Here is a 25,616-nt window from a genome sequence, read left to right on the forward strand (position 1 = left end):
AGGACACTTTAACACACGTTTATGCTCCTAGAGGACACTTTAGCACACGTTTATGCTCCTAGAGGACACTTTAACACACGTTTATGCTCCTAGAGGACACTTTAGCACACATTTTTGGCTCCTAGAGGACACTTTAGCACACGTTTATGCTCCTAGAGGACACTTTAGCACACGTTTATGCTCCTAGAGGACACTTTAACACACGTTAATGCTCCTAGAGGACACTTTAACAAACGTTTAGGCTCCTAGAGGGCGCCCTTGAGAGGGTTGTGCGCGAATATCCCGGTAGATCAGCAGTTTCAGCCTCTGTGGCCTCAACAACCACGCCACGTTCAAAGTCACTTGAATCACCTTTTTTCCCCGTTCTGATGCTGCTTTGACCTGCAGCACATCCTCTTCACCACGTCTACACACACACACACACACACACACACACACACACACACACACACACACACACACACACACACACACACACACACACACACCTTTTCCCAATAGCCGTCCTCATGGTTCTGGTCCAAGCCCACCTCAGAGAGCAGAGCCGGTGATGAAACAGACAGTAACCGACACACGCACTGTTCTCATGTCTGCTCCGTGTGCAGCAGCCAGGACAAACGCCGCTCACACGTGTGTTTGGAGCCGTGCCGGGATTTTCCCACAATCCTCGGCTCAGCTGCTCCGACTTCAAACTGTTTTATTTTGTTGAACCCGTCCATAAAACCGTATTCTGGATTAAAACTCGTTTCACGAACGTCGACTGTTTCCTCAGGAACTTTCGAAGCACTTCGACAAGAGCGACCCCGGGTATGAGGTCATCGAGGACGCCATCATCACCATGACGGCCGTCGCCTGGTACATCAACGACATGAAGAGGAAACAGGAGCACGCCGTCCGGCTGCAGGTACGAGACTTCACTTAAAGCTGCATTCTCTCTAATGTCCAGCAGGGGGAGACTCCACTTAAAGCTGCATTCTCTCTAATGTCCAGCAGGAGGAGACTCCACTTAAAGCTGCATTCTCTCTAATGTCCAGCAGGAGGAGACTCCACTTAAAGCTGCATTCTCTCTAATGTCCAGCAGGAGGAGACTCCACTTAAAGCTGCATTCCCTCTAATGTCCAGCAGGAGAAGACTCCACTTAAAGCTGCATTCTCTCTAATGTCCAGCAGGGGGAGACTCCACTTAAAGCAGCGTCCTCTCTAATGTCCAGCAGGGGGAGACTCCACTTAAAGCTGCATTCTCTCTAATGTCCAGCAGGGGGAGACTCCACTTAAAGCTGCATTCCCTCTAATGTCCAGCAGGAGGAGACTCCACTTAAAGCTGCATTCTCTCTAATGTCCAGCAGGGGGAGACTCCACTTAAAGCTGCATTCTCTCTAATGTCCAGCAGGAGGAGACTCCACTTAAAGCTGCATTCTCTCTAATGTCCACTTAAAGCTGCGGTCTCTCTAATGTCCAGCAGGATTTCAAACGGCCACAGAGAGGAAAGGTTCAGTCTTTGACAGCTTTTCCTCTTCAGCTCGTGTGGAGAGCGAGACGACAGCTGGAGGTCGACCCGTTGACCTTTAGGTGTCAAACTCTTCAAGTGCTGCGTTCCACAACTTCCCCCGACACATGTTCACACTGTGACACACACACAGAAACATGTTATCAGCTTCCATCGCACGTGTGTCGGCTTCCTCTCGACTCCAGCTGAGTCTGAAGTCTCTCTGAACTGATGGAGTCTTTGTGATCTGATATAAGCCTGTAAGGGCGCCCTCCCACTGTGCCTCCGTCCCGTGCCCCGTGCTTTAGGGTCCTTGTCCCCCCCCTCCAGGCCCGTTTGTACTCACACTACCTGGGCCTCGGAGAATGCTTCTTGCTGCCTATACGCCATCACGCCGTAACACGTCACACGCATTGATGACGTCATGGCGATGCGTGGCTTTGTTTCCAGATCTTTCCGTATACCTCAGAGTTTTTGTGCGTCTTGTCGACTGTTTTTGAATCTTTTCATCGACCAAATCTGCAGTAAACACTCCACCTCCGCATCACACCAACGTGAACCTTTCACCGCCATTGTTTGAAATGTCCACGCATGGTCCCTCCTTCTTTTTTCTACGTCCCAACAGGCGCACAGGAAATTACCTCAGAACCGCCGTAGGCCTCGTGCTCGTACACGTGCGCACGCTCGTGCTTGTACACGTGCAAACGTGCTTTACTAAAGCCCACCTCTCCCAAACGGGCCGTGGACGGCAAGCGTGCCGCTCCTAGACGTGGTGCGGTTGCACTCACACTGGTCAAAGGAACCAGACTTTAGCCGTGAACCGTGCTGGGGCACGGTACGGAGGTACAGTGGGAGTGCGCCCTAACTCACTTTAACATGATCATGATCATCTCATCTTCAGCCTCTTATCCGGGATCAGGTCTCGGGGGCAGCAGCTTTAGCAGGGGACCCCAAACTTCCCTTTCCCGGGCCACATTAACCAGCTCTAACTGGGGGATCCTGAGGCGTTCCCAGGCCAGTGTGGAGATCTAATCTCTCCACCTGGTCCTGGGTCTTCCCCGAGGCCTCCTCCCAGCTGGACGTGCCTGGAACACCTCCCTAGGGAGGCGCCCAGGGTTCATCCTTACCAGATGATCCTGAACCACCTCAACCGGCTCAAAGACTCCATAAAACAGAATAGATAAACAGACCGTCCACCCCAGACATCAGTTCCCTCAAGGGTGTCTTCCCCCGGTTCAGGGAACAAGATGATTGAAGTTCCCTGGTGTCCATGAAAGGGGGTTGTACTGGACGGTGCCGCCACAGTAGCTACATCCATCTCTAATATGAACCTGACCAAGCTAACGACATCTGTTAGCGGCCTTCTCACCTTAGGGTTAACAGGCTTCTGCTAACCCGTATCTATCCTGGGGGTCCATGTGCAGGGGTTGAATGGTGAAATGAGGGAGTAACTCTTCCTCCGGTACACACACACACACACACACACACACACACACAGGTACAGTAGCTGGAGCTCCACCAACATCCAGCTGCTCTGAACACGCCTTTAGTTCCACCTTCACCTTTGTCACAATCACAAGCGTGGGGAAAATGGCCGACGTTTGGACAGAACCAGGACACAAACGCCTCTTCTTGGTAGTGATGCTGGTCGTTATGGTGAAGTCCGCCCTGGGTTTGAAGGGAACGCTCTATTGTTGTTGTTTTTACGTTGTTTTGGGCGCCGTTGCTTCCTGGTTTATTCACTGCAGTGGAGTGGGGAGCGTGCGCAGACGAGAAACACGATAGGGACCCGGGTAAGATGTTTCCATGAGGAATAATCAGGTACTGAAGGAGTTCTCTGGGTCTGGGTATGAGGACTCATGGTGTTTGGGAAACCAGAGTCCGACCTTAACCCTTAATCGGGTCGACGACCGCATCTCTTCATTCCTCTGTTCCAGCTGCTTCAGTGAGGTCGAAGGTCGTTTCCACAGCTGGGTGACGGACTCATTAACAAACAGAGGAGCAGTTCAACAGTCCTGAGTTTCATCCCTTCAACCTTTAACCCCTGAAGGTCGACGGAGCAGGAAGTGCACAGGTGTCGACCTTTGACCTCGCAGCAGCTGGAGCGGCACAGATTTAAAGACGTTGTTTGGTTTTTCAGTGTTTCCTGTAAAGACGATCTCGTTCTAGGACCGAGGTCGTGTCAGTGAGGATTAACCTCTGACCTTTGACCTTTCACCCCCGTCCTCACAGGAAATCGAGTCCCTGCTGGTGAACTGGAGCGGGCCGGACCTCGGCGGCTTCGGGGAGCTGGTTCTGGAAGGTTCCTTCAAGGTGCAGCGGGTGAAGAAGGAGAGGGCGTTCTTCCTGTTCGACACCATGCTGCTGATCGCCAAGAAGAGGCTGGAGCAGTTCGTCTACAGCACGCACATCTTTGTGAGTTCCTCCTCTTTTATTATTTATAAAACATTTATATATTTCTGATTCTGATCAAATAACAATATTCCTAAGAACCTGTTGATGACAATACGTTGTTCTGATTCATATTGATTAAAGTGCATTGACTTATTTACGTAATCATTTACAACTTCAAACTATGACGCAGACAAGGATCTCTGTACACGGTCAAATACAGCGTCCATTTTAGGGCGCCCTCCCACTGTGCCTCCGTCCCGTGCCCCGTGCTTTAGGGTCCTTGTCCCCCCCTCCAGGCCCGTTTGTACTCACACTACCTGGGCCTCGGAGAATGCTTCTTGCTGCCTATACGTCATCACGCCGTAACACGTCACACGCATTGATGACGTCATGGCGATGCGTGGCTTTGTTTCCAGATCTTTCCGTAGACCTCGGAGTTTTTGTGCGTCTTGTCGACTGTTTTTGAATCTTTTCATCGACCAAATCTGCAGTAAACACTCCACCTCCGCATCACACCAACGTCAACCTTTCACCGCCATTGTTTGAAATGTCTGCGCATGGTCCCTCCTTCTTTTTTCTACGTCCCAACAGGCGCACAGGAAATGACCTCAGAGCCGCCGTAGGCCTCGTGATCGTACACGTGCACACGCTCGTGCTCGTACACGTGCAAACGCGCTTTACTAAAGCCCACCTCTCCCAAACGGGCCGTGGATGGCAAGCGTGCCGCTCCTAGACGTGGTACGGTTGCACTCACACTGGTAAAAGGAACCAGACTTTAGCCGTGAAACGTGCTGGGGCACGGTACGGATGGACAGCGGGAGTGCGCCCTCAGCGTCCCGTGATGGCGTAAACACAGACAAAGACTGACCCCATGAAAACCTGCAGCTGTGGGGCCTAAATGTGGAGTGTGGTGGTCCTAACCCTGTGTCCCTCTGCAGTGCTGTAACCTGCTGCTGGTGGAGACCCTGAAGGACCCTCTGTGCTTCAAAGTGTCCGATCAGACCATCCCCAAACAGCAGCACGTGGTCCAGGTGAGTGCCGGACGTCGCCTGAGCACCGACCTGTGTGTCACGGTCGCAGCTCACCCGCTCGTCTCTCCTTTTTTACGCTGCAGACAAAGAACCAGGAGGAGAAGAGGCTGTGGGTGCACTACCTCAAGAGCCTGATCGTGGAGAACCACCCTGCTTCTCTACCACAGAAGGTACGCACGGACACTTTGTACTGTGTTTCTTCATATTTTGACTTCTTAATACTTTGTTGTTGTCTCTAATATTTGATATTGTGCCCTCAGCTTTGACTGCAGGGTTTTCTTTGTGTCCCAAACATCATTTATGTCGAGTTTTTCTGTATTTTGTGATCATTTCCGTTGAGTTTCAGCCTGTGGCGTTAGGTTTGGTAAGAACTCTTGTGTTTGTCTCGTTCTCTGACGCGTCTTTGATGCGTTTCGCTCCCTTTGGTTTCCCTCGAGGCTGAAAACCCTGAAAATCCTCATTTATCAACATTCTGTTCTGGTTTTGTTTCATAAATCTGTTAAACAAACCTGCTCGAAACTACAAAACGATTGATCGTTTTCAGGCTTTTTTAACCCTTAAAATGACAGTTTTGTTAAGTTTTAAATAATAATAATAATAAATAATTCAAACAATAATGCAGTTATTAAAGGAACATAATCCCCACAATGATTGAATGTTTGATCATTTTGATTAGAGCTTCAGATTCAAGCAAAAAAAACCTGGAAAAAAACATGAATGCATGAACATTTGTTTGTGCGTGGACGTTTTCAGCGACGAGGCGTCAGCGTTGGTACAAACCTGAGGGTTAAAATGTGTTTTAATGGAGTTCTGAGTGATAACTGTAATAAAGGCAGAAAGTAAAGTAAAGTAAAGTAAAGGTGCAGAAGAAGCAGAGCAGAGAGTGAGCTGCACTGTTATTGTGCTGGTTAAACCGGGCGGACCCGACCTGCTGGTCTGTGGCGCCACCTGCTGGTCGTTCACACAAACTCCCCAAAAACCCTGAACCTGGATCAGCTGCTGCTGTTCTGTCTGAGAGACATTCATTCATTCATCTTCAGCCTCTTGTCCCTGTTGAGGTCGTGGGGGTGCTGGAGCCGATCCCAGCTGACATCAGGCGTGAGGCGGGGTCCACCCTGGACAGGACGCCAGTCTATCACAGGACACATAGAGACAAACAGAGACAGACAACCATTCACACCTACGGGTGATTTAGAGTCATCAATGAACCGAACACCTGCACGTCTTTGGACTGTGGGAGGAAACCGGAGAACCCGGAGAAAACCCACGCAGACACGGGGACAACATGCAAACTCCACACAGAAGGGACCCAGCTGGGGTTCAAACCAGGAACCCTCTCGCTGTGAGGCAACAGTGTTAATCACCACACCACATAGGGACTAGAACCGGTGACCCTACGGTTCCCAGCCATCGAGCAAAGTTTCTTGGTAAAAACTGGAGAGAAGGAGGAATATTTAGTGTAAGAAGACGAAGAATTCCTTTATTTATTCTGCAAAGGGAAATTCAGTTTAGACACAAACGCACGCACACACACAGGCCCTAAATACACACACATGCACACACACACACATCCACACACATGCACAAACAGGACCTAAATACACACACACACACACATCCACACACATGCACACAGGCCCCAAATACACACGCACGCACGCACGCACGCACACACGCACGCACGCACACACACACACATTCCTATATACATGCATTAATGGAGAGACATCAGAGCGAGGGGGTTGCCAGTGGATCGGTGCCCAGGAGATGAACCAGCACCTTTCCAGCCACCAGTCCACACTCCATTCATGGTTCACACAGGATTTCGAACCGGGGACCCTACGGTCCCCAGCAGAGTCACCTATGGACTGATGGAGGATGGAGTGGTATAATAATCTGTAATGTTTTTTTGTGATGTTTAGTTTGAAGGACACAAACAAATAAATGAAAATGAAGACGTAAGAAGTCAGTGCAGGGAACCACAGAGCGGGTGTGACGGGGTCAAAGGAAGGGTCGAAGGCGTGAACGAAGGTTTCAGCATCAGGCCGAGTTCGAAAAGAAGGGATGCTTTTGAAAGAAGACGTTTAAAGCGATGGAGGAGTTAAAGTGACGCTGAGGGTTTAGATGAAGGGGCTGACGCACGTTTACAGGAGCAGCTCTTGTTGGGTGCACCGAGGATTAACCGCTAAGTGTTACCTGCTTTAAGGAGCAGGACGAGTGCAAATGACGGCCCGAGCTCTTCCCTGAGCGTGTCTTTCCCAGCATGCATCAGGACTGTTAGAGTCAGATGACGCGTAGTTAAAAAACACTTTGACCCGGTGCCGTGGGACGATTCTCTCCTGCCTCTGTTCGAGTCCTTAAGCTGAACTGATGCAAGAACCTTTTCTGTCTCCATGACTCACTGACATGATTGTGGTTCTTTGCAGGCGAGGCAGGTCCTGGGAGACCACTTCTGTCAATGTGAGTCCACGGCGCCGCCGCCACCGTCCCGCCGCCGTCCAACCGCCGTCCCACCGCCGCCGCCTTTCCTCCTCACAATGCTCTTCACTTAACCTTCGATGTGTGAATAAATGCTGGCTCTTGATTGGTAGATGCTAGTTGATACCTGCTACATGTGGGCGCCAACACTCAACGTCTAAGCGTTTAGAGCAGTCGCTGAAGGTCCTGCAGGCAGTGGGCGCGGGTTCGACTCCGAGCTGCGACCCTTTGCTGCATGTCTCCCCCTCCCCCTCTCCCTCTCTCACCCCATTTCCTGTCCGTCCTTTATAACCAAGGCTTGAAAAACTGACTAAACATGTTCCAGCAGGAATTTGATCTGAAACGACAACAACAGACGATGTTACAGACACACCGCTGCACGTCGTTAGCTACATGCTAACGTCAGGGGAAGCTGCATCCTGGTTGTTGTTGTTGTTGTTGTTGTTGTTGTTAATTTCTCCACATTTTCACATTTGATTCCTGCTGAAACTTGTTTGTTTGTGTAGTTTTTAAATCTAGAAGTCTTTCTTAATGATATCTTTGATGGTAGAAAGTGCAGCTTTAACGTTACTGCACAGTCAATCACGGCTAACTAACATGTAGCTACATGCTAACGCCAAAACAAGCTGAGATCTTCGTTAATTTCTTCACATTTCCTCTCTACTCCGTTCGAGTCCGTCTAAAACCGTCTGTAGCATTTCGCTGAAGCCTCAGTATTGACGCTCGTGTTTAAGTCAACGCATCTAGCGGGTATTAACTAGCATCTGCCTTCTAGTATGTGCACATGGGATGACATCACTTCCTGTATTTCAGCTCCTCAGTTCGACCAGGACAACCTGAAGAAGTCCTCCGCATCGCCGCGAGCGGACGATGTCCACGGCTACCAACGAGGCCGACGCCAGTCAGGTCAGGGTCAGTCTGTGTTTGTCTTTGTGAGGCCACACAGGAAATTACAACAGCTGATGAGTGTAGACCACTAAAGGAGACCGTTAAGTTTAGTCTCTAAAGGAGACCGTTAAGTTTAGTCTAAAGGAGACGGTTAAGTTTAGTCACTAAAGGTGACCTTTAAGTTTAGACGACTAAAGGAGACGGTTAAGTTTAGACACTAAAGGTGACGGTTAAGTTTAGACGACTAAAGGAGACGGTTAAGTTTAGTCTCTAAAGGAGACGGTTAAGTTTAGTCTCTAAAGGTGACGGTTAAGTTTAGTCACTAAAAGTGAACGTGAAGTTTAGTCTCTAAAGGTGACGGTTAAGTTTAGTCTAAAGGAGACGGTTAAGTTTAGTCTCTAAAGGAGACGGTTAAGTTTAGACGACTAAAGGAGACGGTTAAGTTTAGTCACTAAAGGAGACGGTTAAGTTTAGTCTCTAAAGGAGACGGTTAAGTTTAGTCACTAAAGGAGACGGTTAAGTTTAGTCTCTAAAGGTGACGGTTAAGTTTAGACACTAAAGGGGACGGTTAAGTTTAGTCTCTAAAGGAGACGGTTAAGTTTAGTCTCTAAAGGTGACGGTTAAGTTTAGTCTCTAATGGTGACAGTTAAGTTTAGACACTAAAGGAGACGGTTAAGTTTAGACACTAAAGGAGACGGTTAAGTTTAGTCACTAAAGGAGACGGTTAAGTGTAGTCTCTAAAGGAGACGGTTAAGTTTAGTCTCTAAAGGAGACGGTTAAGTTTAGTCACTAAAGGAGACGGTTAAGTTTAGTCACTAATGGTGACAGTTAAGTTTAGTCTCTAAAGGAGACGGTTAAGTTTAGTCACTAAAGGAGACGGTTAAGTTTAGTCTCTAAAGGAGACGGTTAAGTTTAGTCTCTAAAGGAGACGGTTAAGTTTAGTCTCTAATGGTGACAGTTAAGTTTAGACACTAAAGGAGACGGTTAAGTTTAGTCTCTAAAGGTGACGGTTAAGTTTAGACGACTGTAGGAAACGGTTAAGTTTAGTCTCTAAAGGAGACGGTTAAGTTTAGTCTCTAAAGGTGACGGTTAAGTTTAGACGACTGTAGGAAACGGTTAAGTTTAGTCTCTAAAGGACTTGGTTCAGATCACATAAAGGTGGTTTGTCTCAGGTCTTCCAGGAATTGAACCCCGGTCCTCCAGGTCAGAGTCCTGTGGTTTGGACCCTCCTCCCTACGGGGAGTTCGGCGTCTTTGCTCAATAACATTTCCACAGTGATAAATCTCTGGATTACACGCGTCAGGGTTCAGGGTGCCGTACGGGGGTCCGTGCAGCAGAGCCGGTCCTTCAGGGTCTCTTCCCTTTGTCCCCCCAGAGCCTCCAGAGCTGATGATGTACACGCCTGAGAAGTCCAGGAAGAGTCTGCCGCTGCTGCTGGAGGGGAACCTGCCGTTCAGACGCAGCCGGAGGCAGTCAGGTAGACCCTGAACCCAACACCACCGACCCACAGACCCTGAACCCAACACCACCGACCCACAGACCCTGAACCCAACACCACCGACCCACAGACCCTGAACCCAACACCACTGACTCACAGACCCTGAACCCAACACCACCGACTCACAGACCCTGAACCCAACACCACTGACTCACAGACCCTGAACCCAACACCACCGACTCACAGACCCTGAACCCAACACCACCGACTCACAGACCCTGAACGCAACACCACCGACCCACAGACCCTGAACCCAACACCACCGACCCACAGACCCTGAACCCAACACCACCGACCCACAGACCCTGAACCCAACACCACAGACTCACAGACCCTAAACCCAACACCAGCGACTCAGACCCTGAACCCAACACCACCGACTCACAGACCCTGAACCCAACACCACCAACTCAGACCCTGAACCCAACACCACCGACTCACAGACCCTGAACCCAACACCACCGACCCACAGACCCTGAACCCAACACCACCGACCCACAGACCCTGAACCCAACACCACCGACCCACAGACCCTGAACCCAACACCACAGACTCACAGACCCTAAACCCAACACCAGCGACTCACAGACCCTGAACCCAACACCACCGACTCACAGACCCTGAACCCAACACCACCGACCCACAGACCCTGAACCCAACACCACCAACTCAGACCCTGAACCCAACACCACCGACCCACAGACCCTGAACCCAACACCACCGACCCACAGACCCTGAACCCAACACCACAGACTCACAGACCCTAAACCCAACACCAGCGACTCACAGACCCTGAACCCAACACCACCGACTCACAGACCCTGAACCCAACACCACCGACCTACAGACCCTGAACCCAACACCACCGACCCACAGACCCTGAACCCAGCACCACCGACCCACAGACCCTGAACCCAACACAACCGACCCACAGACCCTGAACCCAACACCACAGACCCTTAACCCAACACCAACGACCCACAGACCCTGAACCCAACACCACCGACCCTGAACCCAACACCAACGACCCACAGACCCTGAACCCAACACCACCGACCCTGAACCCAACACTACTGACTCACAGACCCTGAACCCAACACCACCAACTCAGACCCTGAACCCAACACCACTGACTCACAGACCCTGAACCCAACACCACCGACCCTGAACCCAACACCACTGACTCACAGACCCTGAACCCAACACCACCGACCCACAGACCCTTAACCCAACACCAACGACCCACAGACCCTGAACCCAACACCACCGACCCACAGTCCCTGAACCCAACACCACCGACCCACAGACCCTGAACCCAACACCACCGACCCACAGACCCTGAACCCAACACCACCGACCCACAGACCCTGAACCCAACTCCACTGACAAACAGACCCTGAACCCAACACCACCAACTCACAGACCCTGAACCCAACACCACCGACCCACAGACCCTGAACCCAACACCACCGACCCACAGACCCTGAACCCAACACCACCGACCCTGAACCCAACACCACCGACCCACAGACCCTGAACCCAACACCACCAACTCAGACCCTGAACCCAACACCACTGACTCACAGACCCTGAACCCAACACCACCGACCCTGAACCCAACACCACCGACTCACAGACCCTGAACCCAACACCACCGACCCACAGACCCTGAACCCAACACCACCGACCCACAGACCCTGAACCCAACACCACCGACTCACAGACCCTGAACCCAACACTACCGACCCACAGACCCTGAACCCAACACCACCGACTCACAGACCCTGAACCCAACACCACCGACCCACAGACCCTGAACCCAACACCACCGACTCACAGACCCTGAACCCAACACCACCGACTCACAGACCCTGAACCCAACACCACCGACCCACAGACCCTGAACCCAACACCACCGACCCACAGACCCTGAACCCAACACCACCGACCCACAGAAACCAATGCTTTCCAACAGTGTTACAAGCTCATCATCCTATGAGAACGGTTAAGGTGACCGTTTAGTCTCTAAACAACAGCAGCTCATCATCCTTTGAGACCTCCTTGTTGCTGAATGTTGTAATAAAAGAACATTTAGTAATATTTCAGATGAAGCAATGTTTTTTGATCCTGCCGATGAAACCAAGTCTCTTGTTTCTGTTCCAGCTCCGGCCAAAGACATCGAAGCAGCGTTTCATCCCAACGGTGAGAGCTTTGTTTTAGTTCTTTGGAGTGATGTCGGTGCCATTGACTGCTTTAAAAACACTTTAAAAACAAACATTTTACAGGATATTCAGATATTGTGACATGGACTTTGTTGCATCTGTCTGATAACCTCTCTCTGCTCCCACCCCTCTCTTCACACCCTCGTTCTCCTGCCACCTGGAAACTCCTGCAGCTCTGAAGGTAAGACGGCGTCCTGTTGTCAATCACAGCGGGACAGAACCGCTCACAGCTTTTACTGCAGATAGAGAGACTGTCAGTGTGTCTCTGTGATCAGTTATTAAATACTTGAGATCACACGGAGGAGCTCCTTATCTTTGTCTTTGAGGCTTCACTCAGTGCTTTATGGAGGGTTTTTGTCCGTTACTTGAATGCTGACATACTTGGTAATCAGTAGTTCACTTCAGGCCGTGGTATGTTGGGATTATATCGTGGATAAGGGGCGTTGTTCGGCCCGACGCTGTTATAAAAACAGTTACCAATTATGGCAATATTGAAGTGATGAGCATTTTCCAATTTAAACCGTGTCTATGAACAAAAAACGAAACATTGTTCTTACACAGTAATAGGCCCTCCTGGTTGGCAGTTGCTGCCCTGTTAGCTTAAACCGGGCTGGCCTAGCGTTAGCGCAGCTTCAAGACATTGTGAAGTTTCTCAAACTGAATAAATGCCACACATATAAACACAGCACTTTAGTGTTTATATGTGTAATGAATTTACACACTGGACAACACTGTTGTAACTGCGATATCTGCTGATAATAAAATCACTTTTCTATGGACAGGTTAAAACAACGAGACCCTTTCTGCTGAGTCACCACCCAACTTAAGCTAATGTTAGCTTGTAGACATCGTGACGTTTCTCAAACTGAGCTGAGCACCAACAGCATTACATAAGTATTATTTTGCCTGGATAGAAGAAATCTCAGCAGACTAGTCCTACATATTTTGTAGGATGATCAAAGTTTAAGAGACCTTTCTAAAGAGTTCCAGATTCGGGGCCATGGGATTTGATAAAAGATTTATGACAGGATGTAAAAAGGACAAAGAGGTAAATGAAAATGTTGACGTGGTTTTTGCAGCAGGCGGGCAGCGAGGGCGAGCTGTGCCAGGACGGTCTGGGCTCGGCAGGCAGCAGCAGCACGCTGGCGTCCTCCGTCATCGAGGTGGAGGCCGAGAGGAGCGAACCGGGCCCGACGCCACCGCTGCGACCGAACCGCGAGGAAGAGGTATTTGAGTGTCAGCGATGAAGTGTGACGCAACTTTAGACGATAATATTAGTGTTTATTTCTGCTTGTTTTTATGCTAATGGTGATCTTATTGTATCCAAATGTATTGTTTTCCGTTCTGTTCAAATGAGGAGGACGAGGATGAAGAGGACTTGGCCCCCCTCAGCCCTCCGCCCATCCTGTCCATCACCGAAGAGATCCTGGAGTTCATCAACCAGAGCAGAGCCAGGGAGGGACTCACCGCCATTCGCACCGACACAACGGTTCGATTACACTCTGCTCTATATGTAACATTAAGGCCTCAGCTCTGTTACCCACCTCATTCACCGATAGACAGAGGGCGCCCTCCCACTGTGCCTCCGCCCCATGCTTTAGGGTCCTTGTCCCCCCCTCCAGGCCCGTTTGTACTCACACTACCTGGGCCTCGGAGAATGCTTCTTGCTGCCTATACGTCATCACGCCGTAACACGTCACACGCATTGATGACGTCATGGCGATGCGTGGCTTTGTTTCCAGATCTTTCCGTAGACCTCTGAGTTTTTGTGCGTCTTGTCGACTGTTTTTGAATCTTTTCATCGACCAAATCTGCAGTAAACACTCCACCTCCGCATCACACCAACGTGAACCTTTCACCGCCATTGTTTGAAATGTCCGCTCATGGTCCCTCCTTCTTTTTTCTACGTCCCAACAGGCGCACAGGAAATGACCTCAGAACCGCTGTAGGCCTCGTGCTCGTACACTTGCGCACGCTCGTGCTCGTACACGTGCAAACGTGCTTTACTAAAGCCCACCTCTCCCAAACGGGCCGTGGACGGCAAGCGTGCCGCTCCTAGACGCGGTACGGTTGCACTCACACTGGTCAAAGGAACCAGACTTTAGCCGTGAAACGGGATGGGGCATGGCATGGGTGGACAGTGTGAGGGCGCCCTAAATCAGATTTAATCCATTACTATCCATTCTACTTCCTTTACTCCACTAATATCTGTATTGATGGATAGACGAGAAAGCTTCAAAACTCCATTGTCTTACTTTTCTTTCAGGAGCAGGTTGGGGATCAGTCCAAAGAGAGTCAGCCTCCATCCAACCAGAACTTCACCTGCCCTCTGCCCCCGCTCACCTACCCCCCCAGCCCAGAACAAATGCCCACGATGCAACTGGAGCAGGAAAAAGACGGACTTGAAAATGACACAACTACAATTGAAGTCCAAGAAATCCCAGATGCAACAAGTGAAGTAGAAAAGGGAGAGGAAGGGGATCTGGAGGCACAAGAAGAAGTGGTGGATAAAGAGAAAGAAGAAGAGGAGAAAACAAGGGATGAAGGAGAGGGAGAGAGCATCAACCCTGCCCCAACATCAGGCCCTCATCCCTCCATGTCAGCAGAGGAAGCAAAAGAGATCAGCAGCAGTTGTCAGTCACCCAGGGAAGAGATGAACCCTGAGGCCACAACTTCCTCCTCTATTCCAGATCCCCATCATCACCCCATCCAGAGATGCCAGCGACCCACGAGAGGCTCCCACCTCACCAAACGTGACAAGAAGATCATCGAAAAGATCAGGAGTTACTACGAGGCGGCAGCTGAGGCTGAAGAGGACGAGGCAGAAGAGGAAGACGAACAGGAAGAAGGAGTGGCATCAAGAAGGAGAAACAGTTTCTCACAAATCCCGTCCGGCCTGGTGAAGGAGTCGGTGTCCCGCTTTGATGTGAGCGGACACCAAGGGGAGCCGGAGAGTGGACGAAATGAAGCAATCAATACAGAGGCTGATCAAGAGACAGAGCCCTGTTCCCCCACTGGTCCCGTCCCTTCTCCAATCTCAGCAGATGCAGAAAATGATGGAATGGCAGATAAATCAGTCAGCTTCTTTGATTTTGATGAAGAGAGCCCACCCTCACCGACTTGTGCCGTGATGCAGGATAAAGAGACTCCAAACACAGTGGGTCTGAATCTAGAGGAAAACCCAAACAGCCCTATTGGAGAAGAGGCTGAGGTACAGGACAAAGTCTGCAAAGGCCCATTGGAGGAAGCACCGGAGGAACAGCTGGAGGGGAAGACGAGTGTGGTTGCTACCGGGGAGCTTGGTGTAAAATCACAGCAAGGAGAGCAACCATCTTTTACCAAAGAGATCAAGTGCAGAGATGAAACGATCAAAACCGGTGCTGGAAACCAAGGTGTTATGAATGGGCATGAACCTAACCCTGCAGGCCCAGCAGAACCAAATGGAAGCCACAAGGAACCCCCTACACCTCTGCCCTCCACAGAACAATGTCAAAAAACTGAGATCAAAACTCAGACTACTTGGTCTAGAACCAAACATAGGGACCTAGCCGGGACCAGCGGGAATCTTGACAGTCTTCCCAGTCAGATAAAAGTGGGTCGATGGTCCCGCCACTCCAGGATTGTCACCGCTAACCGTGTCTTGTTTGAGGGCATGGGATCCGACGTAGCAGGTATCGGATTATTTGAGGCGAGCCCTGTGGTGGACCCAATGCTGATGGAAAACTCAGAGCGTATTCTGAGCAAGGTCCAAACAATGGCCCGGATGTACAGCGCCAAAGCCAGCACCATGAAAGTCCCACTGCATCACAAACGGGCCAGCGCTGTATGGAGCCAATCATTGGGCTCGGGTCGACTGTCTGGACACTCAACTCAGAGCCAAACTGAAAGACAGACACAGGTTCGGACTCAAATACAGACCCCGACTAAGATCCAGCAGCAAACACAATGCAAAAAGGAAGTCAATCAATCAGATACCCGCTCAGAGACCAAATATGGAACTGAGACTCTCTCCGAGACCAAAGTTCAGAGCCAAACCATAACACAAACTTGGCAGCAATCACAGAAGATCCAAACTAAAAGTCAGACGAGGAGTCAGACAGATTACCAAAGCCAGTACCAGACCAAAACCACGAGCCAGGAAGACCAAACAATCCAGGAGGAGCGGATTAAAAAGAAAGCGGGGAGTCTTACAAATGGTAGGTTGGCCTTTCTTAAACTTATACAATGACTTAGGGTTTCTTTGAATTCAGTCGTTTGGGCCTAAAGATACTGTCATGTGGGACCATGACATGACCACGCTGCTACATGGCAACCAACTACTATCTTTGTGAACAAGTATCAACCATTACTTATGCATTTGTTCTGTCGTTCTCTTCTAGATTTCCAGGAGACAGTGGTCGCACCCTGTGAGCCTCTGCTGTTTGGTCATGAGTCTGACCAAGAGCAGCTCCAGACAAATGGATTCACCCTCTCCAGGCCCAGGGACTTCATCTCTGCCTTGCCCAAAGAAAGGGACTCTAGTGTGGGCTGCAGATCAGTTGACAACTCCCAGACTTCCACCACACCTGGGGAAAATCCACCAGCTTTACCGAGAGATCAGTCGTCCAATCAAGCTCAGGCGAACAGCTCCGACCCCGGGTACACCTCCGCCGACTCAGCCCTGGCTTGTACAGCATCCAGGCATCCCGTCAGAGCACAACCTGAAGATCAGAGCTCCAGTTTGTGCTGCTCTAGAGTCACCGAGTTCAGGGACTACGGCTCTTCCACAGGGAGAGGGGAAGTCCTGAATCAAAATGGGGAGGTTTATTCAGAGACTGAAGAGAAGGAGAAAAAAGATAGGTGAGTGGATATTTACAAAAAACGATGGTAAACGACAAAACAGCAAGATGAGCTCAAAGTAAAGGGACAAAATAGTAACGCCTGCCACCGGTATGGTGATAAATTATGCAGACTGTGATGGCTGTGGATCAGTGTGTCCCATTGGTGTGTGTCTGTCTGATTAGATTAGATGCTAATGGTCTGTGTAAATGTGGCTTGTACTCTAAAGTGCTTTGATTGGTCGGTAGACTAGAAAGGAGCTAAGTCCATTTACCATGACCTTTTGTTAACGATAATGCCTATATGCAAATAAACAGTAGGACACTTAAAGTGTAATTCTGGTGCAAAATCATCCCAGGGTCCTTTTCTGCACTTACGTTCATCACATAATCCATTAAGACAGTTTTTTTGTGTAACAACTATTAACGGAGAAATCCGCGAGAGATGCTAACAGCCGGACGTGGCTTACAGTGATTAGCTCGGGGAAGTACGGTGAAGGCATTCAAAGGTCTTTTTTAACCACTAATGCTGCTGAAAATAACAGCAAACCTCTGCAGCAGCATGAGAAGAGTCCCTACACACACAACAAAGCACCAATGGGCTCCTTCCACTGTAATGGACTTTACTATGAGAGGAGCTGGTACAGGGGCCAGTAGGTAAGTCTTTAAAACACTCTTTAATAAACTCTGGGTTCACTAACTACGTTGTTGCTGCTTTGTTGTGTGTGTAGGGACTCTTCTCATGCTGCTGCAGAGGTTTGCTGTTATTTTCAGCAGCATTAGTGGTTAAAAAAGACCTTTGAATGCCTTCACCGTGCTGCCCCGAGCTAATCACTGTTAGCCAGGGCTTTTAGCGACTCTGTATAGCTAATTGCACCTTGATTCTTCCCTTTTATGTCGTGTCAACCAGTTGTTTGCCAATAGCTCCCCTAATTCCTGAGATTTGAACATGACTAATATCTACTAGTATTTCAACAAATAGCCAACCAATCTGATACCCAGAAAACATTTAACAAAAATATCAATCTATCTAAGTAAACATGGGGTACATTTGGTTGAAAACATCTTTGAAGCTGAGGTGGGGCAAGCATACCTCTTTTAAAATCTATTTTCTGCATCTTTACTGAAGAGAGACAGGTTTAAAAAGTCAGTTTTTATGGAACCGTACCAGCAGAGGAACTGCAGCTGAAGATACCATGGTAGTGATTTACATACAGTTACCGTCCATCATTATCTTTAATGTTTATCATCATTTAATGTGATTTTCAAGTAGGAATCTTTAGGACTCCTATTATTAAGACACTGTTTCCTCCTTATTGTCCGCAGGTCGCAGCTGAGTGGCAAATGCCCGGTTTACTCAGTGAGAGAAGACACTGTAAACATCATCACCCAGCCAGCAGACTTTGCGCCAGATCTCTCTGCTCACAGCATACCACAGTGGGAAATGTCCAAAGATGGAGATGAGCCGGACAGATATGAGACGGAAATGCCAGCTGCCCCAAATACACAAGATACATCTGCATCTGAATATAACTTTTCCAAAGGACAAACTGACAACAAACACATGTTGTCCAAAGATGTGCAGACTGTTCATGCAGAGTCTGAGTACTTGGTGCGCACAGGGCCCGCTGATGCAGAGGCTCCAACAGAGTACAACAGAGCCGCAACGTCTCACCCAGGAGTGGCCGGAGAGCAGTCCCAGAGGGAAACGCTGCACCTGACAGAGGGTGGCGCCCCTACCCTGGGGGCCTCTGGAGGGCCAAGGAAAGATGAGCCCTCAAGCGAGCAGATGAAACCAAACGAGACAAAGTATGATTCTTCGCCACAAACCCGAATGCTTCTGCAAGGTTCAGCAGTCTTTACAGCAGAGACACCTTATCACAGAACCTCAGGAGAACCGGCCGCTCCGCCACACCTGGGTCAGCCTTCGCACATGACCTTTGACCCCTCACATGTTTCTAGTCTTGCCATCGCAGAAACCCAAGAGGATCACAAAGCAGGAGCACCAAGTCCGTGGTCGTCGGTTCAAAACTCAAATCCCAGCCGACCACGCCCTCCGTCGGTGCAGTCAGTAGACTGTTTACCAACATTCACCAGCCAGAGGCCACAAGACCTACCCACTACTACGGGTAAACAGGCTCTGTCTAACAGCAGGTGAGTCTGTGGCAGATGAATACACCAAAGGTTTTTGAAAAAATAACAAATTATAATAGCCACATCATTGTATAAAAGTGCACAGAGGGCAAAGGAAATGATCATTAGCTTGCTATTTAAGATAAAAAGATAAAAAGACAGGAAAAGTTGCTCTCGGCTGCTTTGTTAACACGTTTGAAGAAGGGTTTTTAAAGTTTAGTGAGAATTCTTTAGTGCTGTTTAAGAGTTGTGAAGGTGAGATCAAATGTTTTGGGTTTACGGACCCTGATCCTAAACCCTGGACTCAGCATAACCCTGAAACCCAAGCCCCTCCTCCCCAAAGATTCATCCAATACCAAATAAAGATATAACCTATAACCATTTAATCAGACCGTGATTTGAGGTTAAGCCAGCTCAGATGTTTTTAATGAATGCGCCTCAGGGCTTTTCCTGAAGTGTTGAAACTTTGATCGTGCCAGAGAGTAATTACACAGCACAAAGTGTCACCTTGGCTTGTTATCAGCAGTGAAATTCCCCTTTCACATTTTACTTTCACTTACTTGTAGTGGCTGCATGTCAAAGATTTCCTTTCAAAATTCAAACTCTCACAAAGGGCCACGGATCCTGTTTGGTCAGGTGTTACTCAGACAAAAGAAGTCCATCGTCCAGACAAGATTCACGCTTTAGTTGATTTTAACTTCCAGTTCAAAGCAAACAAAACATTTTCTGGACTTTTTAAAACAATATCCAGCCGGTGAGTTCAGTCCCCCATCTCCCTTTCCACTCTTCACCTCTTCAGCATCATTAATCCTCTCCCAAAGTGGACAAACCTCACCAAACCGAAGGATCACGTTCCCATAAACCACTAAGCTTTAGCAGCCGTGAAACGCAGGGCCTTACCCTCCATCGTTAACCAACCAAACTCTCACAGCATTCTCAGGTTTTCCCAGTTGAAGACTAGATTTCATTTGGCTTCCCTCCTCCTGGAGATTCAAGATGGTGCTGGAACTAAATACCAAAGACAATCTCCGTAACAATTGAATCCATTGTTTCTGGATTCTGCAGTTTGACAGGAACCATTATTCATTCACTGAGATCTAAACTGCAGATGAATCAAAAACATTTCTTGTGACCACAGTGTGCCATCTCAATTAAACATGTTGTTTTTATTGAGCTGCAATTGTTTGATGTAGTCCATGGCATTTTGTTCTTAAAAACGTTGCATCACTCAAAGTAAACCACAGTTTACAGCATCAGCTGAACACAGACTGTGAAACAGAAGAGGAAACCAATCTATAGCTCACACATTGGCAGTCAAATTAATGAATACCATCTCAGTAATCTGTTTTTGCATCCGTGTTTCTCTGTCAGTTCCAGGGAACCAGGCCAGCAGGACTCCCCCACCAGCCGTCCATCTTCCAGACCCTCCTTGGAGGCATTCAGCCTGGTGGAGAGACCTTACCCAGCCACCCCTGGTCAGAACATTGACCTCACCACGTCCTCCTCAGCCTTCAGACCCAGCCTCAGACACCGCTCTCCTTCCCCTGTTAGAGCTCTCCCTTCCTCTTCCACCTCCTCTGTCCGAGCACCTGCCTGCTCCTCACCCTTCAGGGTTGTTCCAGCATCTCCTCCCACCCCTGTATCTGTTGAAGATACCTCCCTGAACACTGTCTTCAAGGCTCTCCCCTGTTTCTCTCCTGCTCCCTCTTCTGGGAGGGGTTCCTTAATGCAAGCTCCCCCTGCCTCCTCTCCTACACCTTCCTCTGCTTTCACTCCCTCGTCCTCTTCCTCTTCTTCTGGGAGGTCTTTGACTCTAGGAGCAGGTCCTCCTTCCTCCCCTACACCACCTTCTTCTCTCCACTCTCCCCCATGCTCCTCCCCCATCACTTCTTCCTCTGCATTCACCAGATCCTTAGCTGCCTCCTGCATTAGCCAGTCCATCAGTCAGAGTATCGCAAAAAAGAACAATGCCCTGCAACAAGCCCCTCCCGTAAACACAGTAAACCAGAGCCCAATGTCCTCCTTACCCACCTCTCATCTACGAAGGCGCTCACCTTCACCTAAACTCCCTCCCAGTCAGCAGGGCACCAGCACGCCTGCGTATACCCAGCCAGGGTACCAGAGAGATGGAAATCATCTCTCAAGGGGTACCCCATCCTCTCTGTGGTCCTCTTGCCCTTCTCCGTCTCCCATGCAGTCACCTCCTCCCTCTGTCTCTCAACGCGCCCCTTCCCCGGCTATGGCCCTAGCCCATCATCCGCCTTCTTCTCCTTCCCCTCGTCCCTCATTCCTTCACTCCAAAACGAACTCATCACAGAACACAAACAACAATAGCAATGTTAGTTTAGCTGGTAAAAACACAACAGTTAGCAATGTCAGTAATACTAACAACGGAATGGTTAATAGCATAAGTAATGGGAGTTGGTCAGTAAGTCCACAGAAGGTGCCACTAGCTAATGGTAGCTCTAACACCATAGTAATGCAACAAACCCATGACCCTCTCTGGTCTGGGTCACACAATCGTGTAGCTCGGCCTTTTTCTGCATCCGAACCCAGCTCACGAGTTCAGTCCCCCTCTCCCTCTCCAACCCCTGCCTCATTTACTCGCCTCTGCTCCCCACCTCCTCAACATAATTACTCCTCCCCCATGGCAAACAAACCTCCCCACCCTCGGAGCACACGAGTAGGAAACGTGACTTCCCATAATCCACTAGGCCTCACTTTGGAGCTTCCCAGGTCAGAAAGTTCAGCATATGGACAGTCTTCCCTGTGTCAAAGCCCTCGGATCCTCTCCCCGCCTCCTATTGGCGTATCAGTGAATGTTTGGGCAAATAATGTTGCAACACCTCAACCTAGAAACCCTAGATATGTTTCTCCCTCTCCTTCTTTTTCTTCCTCATTAGGCTCTCCAACACTGGAGAATGGCTCTTTCCCTGCTTCCTCTTCATCTTTGGTCCCACTGCATAGTCCCAGAGCCTCCTTCCCTTCTGCACCCTGTCCTCCTCAAACCTCCCAAACCCTTCGTAGGTCTTTCTCCTCCAGTCTGGCAGACAGACCCCCTAGTCCATCCCGCAGCAACCCCAGTGGGCTGCGCCGTTCTTGGATAGACAGCAGTCGCAGGTCCCTTGGTTTTAGTGGTAGTGCCCGCGGGTCCTTTGACCAGCAGGAGTCCTGTCCAACTAGTCCTAGGAGTGGATGGTCCTCGTATGGAAGCTCACCGTCCTGCCTCAGCCCTCATGCTGGGCTTCAATCCCCACTCTCACCTAGCAGGCTTACCCCAGACAAGGGAACCGTCGGTGGGCAGCATTTCACCAGTGTGCCCTGGCCGGATGTACGAGAGCTTTCAATCAAATATAATGGAACTGATAGCCTGGATACAAGTTCTACTTCCACCATCGTCGCCTCCTCTCCTCTTCCTACCTCCTCAGTCTCCCACACCCTCCTCTCCTCTCCTGTTCCATCGGGCAGCCCGTCAGGATGGGGAGACCCAGAACTAGAGGAGGGTAATTGTCGTACACAGCTGATCTGTGCCTACGTTGCCCGTCCCTCCTGTGAGCAGAACATCTCCTCCTCATGCATGGTTCTCTCCTCAGGCATGACGTCCCCTCCACCTGCCCCGTACGAGCACCACAACTACCAATCCACAACACCCCCTGTTCCCTCGATCCCTTCCCCCTTGCCCTTGAGCTCATCACCACCACCCTTTGCCCATTCATCTGCCAAACAGGGGAACCAGAGGACCAGTTATGCCACCACGGTCAACCTCCAGATCGCTGGAAGTGGGCGAATAACCTCTTTCAGTACCGCCCAAGTTAGCCTGACCCAAACCCTGCAGAGTGGAGTCGGAGCTGGAGGACCAGGACAGGGCCAGATGGCAAGGAGGATAAGCATCAATGGACTTTCACACCTTCCCCAGAACTGTAACAGGCTATGAAAAGAAAAAGTTTGTCTTTCATGGCCTCATAAGAAAAGAAGGGCAAAAACAAAAGGTGATGAAAGAACGAGTCATTCGAAAAGATGTGCACTTGTGAATTTACCGCCGAGACACAACGTAAGCACAAGACGTTTCGGTGTAATTGGTGGTTTCAGCGGCCAGTGATGGGCCTAGACCCCCAGAGCTATTCCCTGGCTTATCGTGAACCATGAACTCCTGAATTTCCACGAGTCCACCGTGCTGAAAATGATCTTTCTCAAATGGCAAAGCATGGGGTACTTACTAACTTTACACCGGAGGGACATCATGAATGTCGTCAAACCTATTCAACACCGATTCCCCTCAGTGCGATCGGATGCATTAGAGGTCATGTGTAACGCAGAGTACACACTGAATCTCTTTCCGTGGCTTCTGGAAAATCTTTTCACCCTAGCAATGAACAAATGACCTTTGAAGAAAGGAGATTGTACTTGCACACGGCTCGTACTTTTCGGTCTGGGCTAATGACTTTGAATGGACGCTAATGGAGTTGCTTTAAATATCCTAATATTGTAAAAAAGTAAAGAATGACGTTGGAACTATAATCGTATAGCTGTGATCTTGCTGGATGAGCTTCCCGAACCCTGAATGTCCGCAGCTGGAGGTGAATTTGTAAACACGGCGTTTTAAAACTCCTGTTACACATCTGGTCTTGCAACACGGCTCTGGACTCAGTCTTTGCTTGTGATGAGGAACAATTCATTTGACACACTTTTCGCATTTAATGAGCTGGAGTCATCCTTTTATTTTCTAATCCTACAAAATAAGACGCGTTGAAGGTCGAGTGTCCAACCAGTGCTGTATGCAATCCCAGTTCATGTAATATTATTATGTTTTTTATGATTTTGTAATGTTTATATTGTTGTTTTCCTTTATTTTCTTTTATATTCTGTGGAACAAACTTCAATGTCGGGCTGTTTGAGGCCAGTGTTTAAGGTCGGTGATAACTGTGGTTTTTTTTAATAATCTATCTTTTTAACCTTTTTATTCTATTGTTTATTTATGAACTTAGTCTTATTCTCTTTGGCACTTATTATCCTTAAAGTAACGTCGGTTGTTTTGCACAGTGTCCTCAGCTCTTGGGTGCATGCGTCAAGTGTGTGAGTGAGTTTGAGTGTGTGTGTGTTTCTGAAAATGACGCGTCTGGTGAGTTCTGCTTTAACTTCAGACCAGGCCAATATCTGTGTGTGTGTTTTCATCTGTGTGTGTTCCCGTATTAATGTACTCATTTGATTCATTGACGTTACGCTCTCTCTTGTTGTCAGCGCCCTCCAGAAACCTCGTGAAGCTTCGCTGGGTTTTCAAAAGCTGCGACAGAAAGTCAGTCAGGTGGAAAACGCTGCTGTCATGTCAACAGTTGATGATTAATGCATAAGGATTAGTGTTCAGTTTTTATTGTCTGCCCAGAATTAAAGGTTGAATCTGTAGAATCTTTGTTAAAAGCGATATTTTTAATAATAATCCACCCACGGGGCGTTTTGAGGGGCAAGAATCAAAGTAAAAACTATATTTAGTCTGATTTAATATATGTTTGACTTCCTGTCCCGTTGTGTTTCCATGGTAGCAGCCAATAGCTTTGGGCATTGCTGGTTGCCAGGGTTGTCTGTTGTTGGGTGCAGCTACTGTAGGCTGGCACTGGGTGAAATGGAGTTAGCCAATCGTGCAGCTGCTTGGGAGCCTCAGTGAAGGGGGCGTTCTTTGTCCCAGGAGCTGAGTGAGCGGAGACGGGCAACAACCAGAGTCACTATAGGCCGAGCATTCACTCCAGGGACTGAGAGAAAGGAGAGGAACGCCATTCAAACGCACGCCCACATGACTCAGTGCTCCTTGATGCTAACATCACATTCATCTGCACTTAGCTGGAACGGCTAATGCTAACGGCTAACGCTAACTGTCAGTCAAACTCCTCTAATCCTTGTTTTGATGCTGTGATTTTCTGGAGGGGACGGGTTCAAACAGGCGCAAATAGACTCCGGTCTCCTGGAGCTACTGGGCCGGGTCTGACCAACCTGGCAACCCCACTGCTGGACTTCTTATTGTTATTGAGACGATGACATTGGGACACTAGATGGAGCTGTTCTGCTCATTCTACATATTCAACCTTTAATGTCCTTACAAATAACAGTTCACAGCATCTAGAGTTCCTGGAAAACACTTCCAGTCCAACACAAACCCAAAGTTTTAAAACACGGATTATTTAAAATCCCACATTCATCCCAGTATTTAATTCAACATGAACACTTGCCCTTAGAAAACAAGAACAAGAATGAATGCTGTAAAACCTGAGACTATGAAATGTCACAAAACAGGAGACGAAGAGAAAGAGGCGAAGATAAAGAGATGAGTAAGAGATGAGTAAGAGAGCTGTGGTTTCTGCAGGGCGCTGGGGACAAACTGGAGAGCGCTTGATGTTTTGAGGAACTGTTGAAAAAGGGAAATATTAACAAAATCTTCACCCAGTCGCCCTCACAGTCAGGGACGTGTACGGAAAATAAAGGTATGTGGTGCAAAATCATAACCGAGTGTGCTCTTTATTTACTGCTAACTGAGTTCTGTGAGGTGCACTCTGGGTTAAGCTACAAGAGGGTTTCCATCTTTGTTTTGCACAACTTTCCAACTCTGGTACAGATCCGAGACATTTATATACATCAAGACAGTCTTTCTCAGTGGTTAGCACTGTCGCCTCACAGAAGGTTC

General features: G+C 49.0%; 1 protein-coding gene across 3 annotated transcripts in view; it reads left to right on the top strand.

The window, feature by feature from the left end:
* Positions 1 to 25,370, top strand: part of plekhg2 (pleckstrin homology domain containing, family G (with RhoGef domain) member 2) — a 90,257-nt gene extending 64,887 nt beyond the window's left edge. For 2 of the 3 annotated variants that reach the window (XM_083913983.1, XM_083913984.1), the window contains 14 exons: positions 773 to 904; positions 3,718 to 3,900; positions 4,818 to 4,910; positions 4,994 to 5,080; positions 7,337 to 7,370; positions 8,202 to 8,294; positions 9,652 to 9,753; positions 11,938 to 11,987; positions 13,079 to 13,222; positions 13,354 to 13,485; positions 14,263 to 16,192; positions 16,376 to 16,835; positions 18,140 to 18,967; positions 20,318 to 25,370. In XM_083913983.1, coding sequence (XP_083770109.1) covers positions 773 to 904; positions 3,718 to 3,900; positions 4,818 to 4,910; positions 4,994 to 5,080; positions 7,337 to 7,370; positions 8,202 to 8,294; positions 9,652 to 9,753; positions 11,938 to 11,987; positions 13,079 to 13,222; positions 13,354 to 13,485; positions 14,263 to 16,192; positions 16,376 to 16,835; positions 18,140 to 18,967; positions 20,318 to 22,880 — 6,831 coding nt within the window. In that variant the 3' untranslated portion in view covers positions 22,881 to 25,370. The remainder of the gene's footprint in view (positions 1 to 772; positions 905 to 3,717; positions 3,901 to 4,817; positions 4,911 to 4,993; positions 5,081 to 7,336; positions 7,371 to 8,201; positions 8,295 to 9,651; positions 9,754 to 11,937; positions 11,988 to 13,078; positions 13,223 to 13,353; positions 13,486 to 14,262; positions 16,193 to 16,375; positions 16,836 to 18,139; positions 18,968 to 20,317) is intronic. The other variant, XM_083913985.1, reaches the window with a different exon arrangement.
* Positions 25,371 to 25,616: the final 246 nt, after the last annotated feature.

This window comes from Echiichthys vipera (genome assembly GCF_963691815.1).
Source record: "Echiichthys vipera genome assembly, chromosome: 5".
Lineage (NCBI taxonomy): Eukaryota > Metazoa > Chordata > Actinopteri > Perciformes > Trachinidae > Echiichthys > Echiichthys vipera.